This window comes from Tupaia chinensis, unplaced genomic scaffold (assembly GCF_000334495.1).
Source record: "Tupaia chinensis unplaced genomic scaffold, TupChi_1.0 Scaffold139943_1, whole genome shotgun sequence".
Taxonomy (NCBI): domain Eukaryota; kingdom Metazoa; phylum Chordata; class Mammalia; order Scandentia; family Tupaiidae; genus Tupaia; species Tupaia belangeri.
Genome location: NW_006199822.1, coordinates 1,858,758 through 1,860,970, shown reverse-complemented (window position 1 = coordinate 1,860,970; position 2,213 = coordinate 1,858,758). Strand labels below are relative to the sequence as shown.

General features: G+C 31.7%; 1 protein-coding gene across 1 annotated transcript in view; it reads right to left on the bottom strand.

Annotated features, from left to right (window-relative positions):
• The window catches only part of NPVF (neuropeptide VF precursor), a 3,592-nt gene extending 2,142 nt beyond the window's left edge, over nucleotides 1-1,450 (bottom strand). The window contains exon 1 of the mRNA XM_006162398.1: nucleotides 1,313-1,450. Coding sequence (XP_006162460.1) covers nucleotides 1,313-1,450 — 138 coding nt within the window. The remainder of the gene's footprint in view (nucleotides 1-1,312) is intronic.
• Between the last annotated feature and the right edge of the window lie 763 nt (nucleotides 1,451-2,213).

The window sequence follows — 2,213 nt, the reverse complement described above, 5'->3', positions numbered from 1 at the left end:
AAGGGAAAGTCTTGATGCACTTTTCCATAGAAAAACATAGAAAAATACCTCATGACTTTCCTGATGACCTAATATTTTGATTTTAGAGAAACTTCTCACTCCTTTTCCATCTTAGTTCTTCCCTGTTTGGAGTTTGAGTGGTACATGAAAACATGATGCTAGCCAGGTTTTGGTGTACAGGTACATGAGGCCTCATTGCTATTTTTTTATACTCAGAGGTCCACCCTAAAAGTATTTATCAAGGAATCAATTTTGCTTTATTACTATATAAATTATATTTTCAACGAACCAATTGGTTTATGGGTTATCTCACTACAAACATATCAATTTTATAGGAACCATCTAAAATACAGTGAATATTTAATTAGATTTAGTTTTACTGTGAAAATTTGCCCATGTAAAGATTTTTATTTTATTAAGCTTTAATATTTTTTACATATTTGTCGAAGTACAATGTGATTTTTCAGTACATGCATACAATGTGTAATGACTAAATCAGGGTAATTAATATAACCATCATCACAACCATTAGTTATTATCTTATGTTGGGACATAAGAATTTTTAAATGATTGTGTTAGGATTATAACTTGAGTAAAACAAGTAATACATATAATTTTAGCAAATCTGGAAAATATATAAAAACATAAAAAAGAAAATAAAATTAACTTGCAATTCTATCATCTAGGGATTAACATTTTACTTGGGTATAGATTTACTGTATACTTATCAGCTTGAATTTGCTAAGTAGAAAATACAAATGTTGTGTTCTTTTGTTTGTAGTTTAAGACAATTCAAATGTGCAGCCAAAAATGTATCCGGGTCTCATTTCTGCAACTACTTATTACAAATGGGCACTTCTGAGTCAACTGAAAATTATTAATGTACTTATGACTGTTAAGTATCATACTCTAAGTTCTAAGCTTCATACTCAAATACACTAATCATTATTAGAGAAGCCGGGTTGTTTCTTGCTATGCTAAATAACACAAGTCACAGCAATATACTGTCATAGGAAGGCTGAAAAAATTTTTAAATTTATTTATTATTGTTATTTAATTTTTGATGAGAGAGGAGAGGGAGAGAAAGAGAAAGAGAGAGAGAGAAAGCCGCCACTTCCAAGATTTGAACTGTGGTCGGCCATGTAGGAGTCCAGCACCTTAACCACCATGCCATCTGCCAGCCCAAGGAAAGCTGAAATTTGACAAGAAGAACCCCACAAAATAACTCACTCCTTACCAACAAAATCTTTAGAGGCGGAGCAGATACTATATAATTTATGCTAGTCATGGTAGATAGATTTAAAAATCTTACCTCAGCATATTTGTCATAATTTTCTTTGCTGTGAAGATTGGACATCATTAGTTCATCTGTGCAAAAGATATTTGACGTTAACAAGCTTGAAGTGGCTAAAGTCAACAAAATGAATAGTTTTGATGAAATAATTTCCATTTTGTCCAAACCTAAAATTAAGCTTGTATGTGCAGCCTAGTATCTACAAGAAGGGGACTGATAGTGGTTTTATACTGTTGAAAAACAAAGGATTTTTCTTTAGCAGTGAAATAATCCCACATATTTTAAGTACTAATATTAATTAGAGTGTATAACTAAAACATGCGTGTGAAGAATGTGGATAATTCATCATGGGAAGACAGCGGTGGTTGTGTTTGCAAATTCATTAACTCTGACAATAATTTTCCTTGTTATGAAAGAGCTTCTAATTAGGTAAGTTTGGGGTGATAGTCATTAAGATTCCAAACAAGCAGAATGCTTCATTTCTCTGAGCTTAAACACAAAGTATTTTGTTTTTGGTGTTTGCGTCAATTTTTAAGGGAAGGAAAAAGTATTTGATTACATGCTAATTATGGCTTTTTAGTTTTTTAAATTCACACAAACGAGTTAGGCATAGTATTTTCAAAATGTCAAACAAAATTAAAGATGTGAAAAGGATTATGTTGTATAACATCCCAATAAAATGCCATGATTTTTTTTTTTTGGAAAAATGTTGATTGTTAAAAGACTTTAGGAGTAAATGCCATTGTAACATAAAGGATGTGTATATGAGCAAATATTTGATAGGGATTCTGATAAATTGGCTATCTCTAGAGAAGCTGGAGGCACTCAAAGCCCTTCATATTTGCCCTGTGGTTCTTATTTGGCAAAACTGCATGAATCACCAGGATTTTATTTCTATCATGCTGCTACAACTTACCTT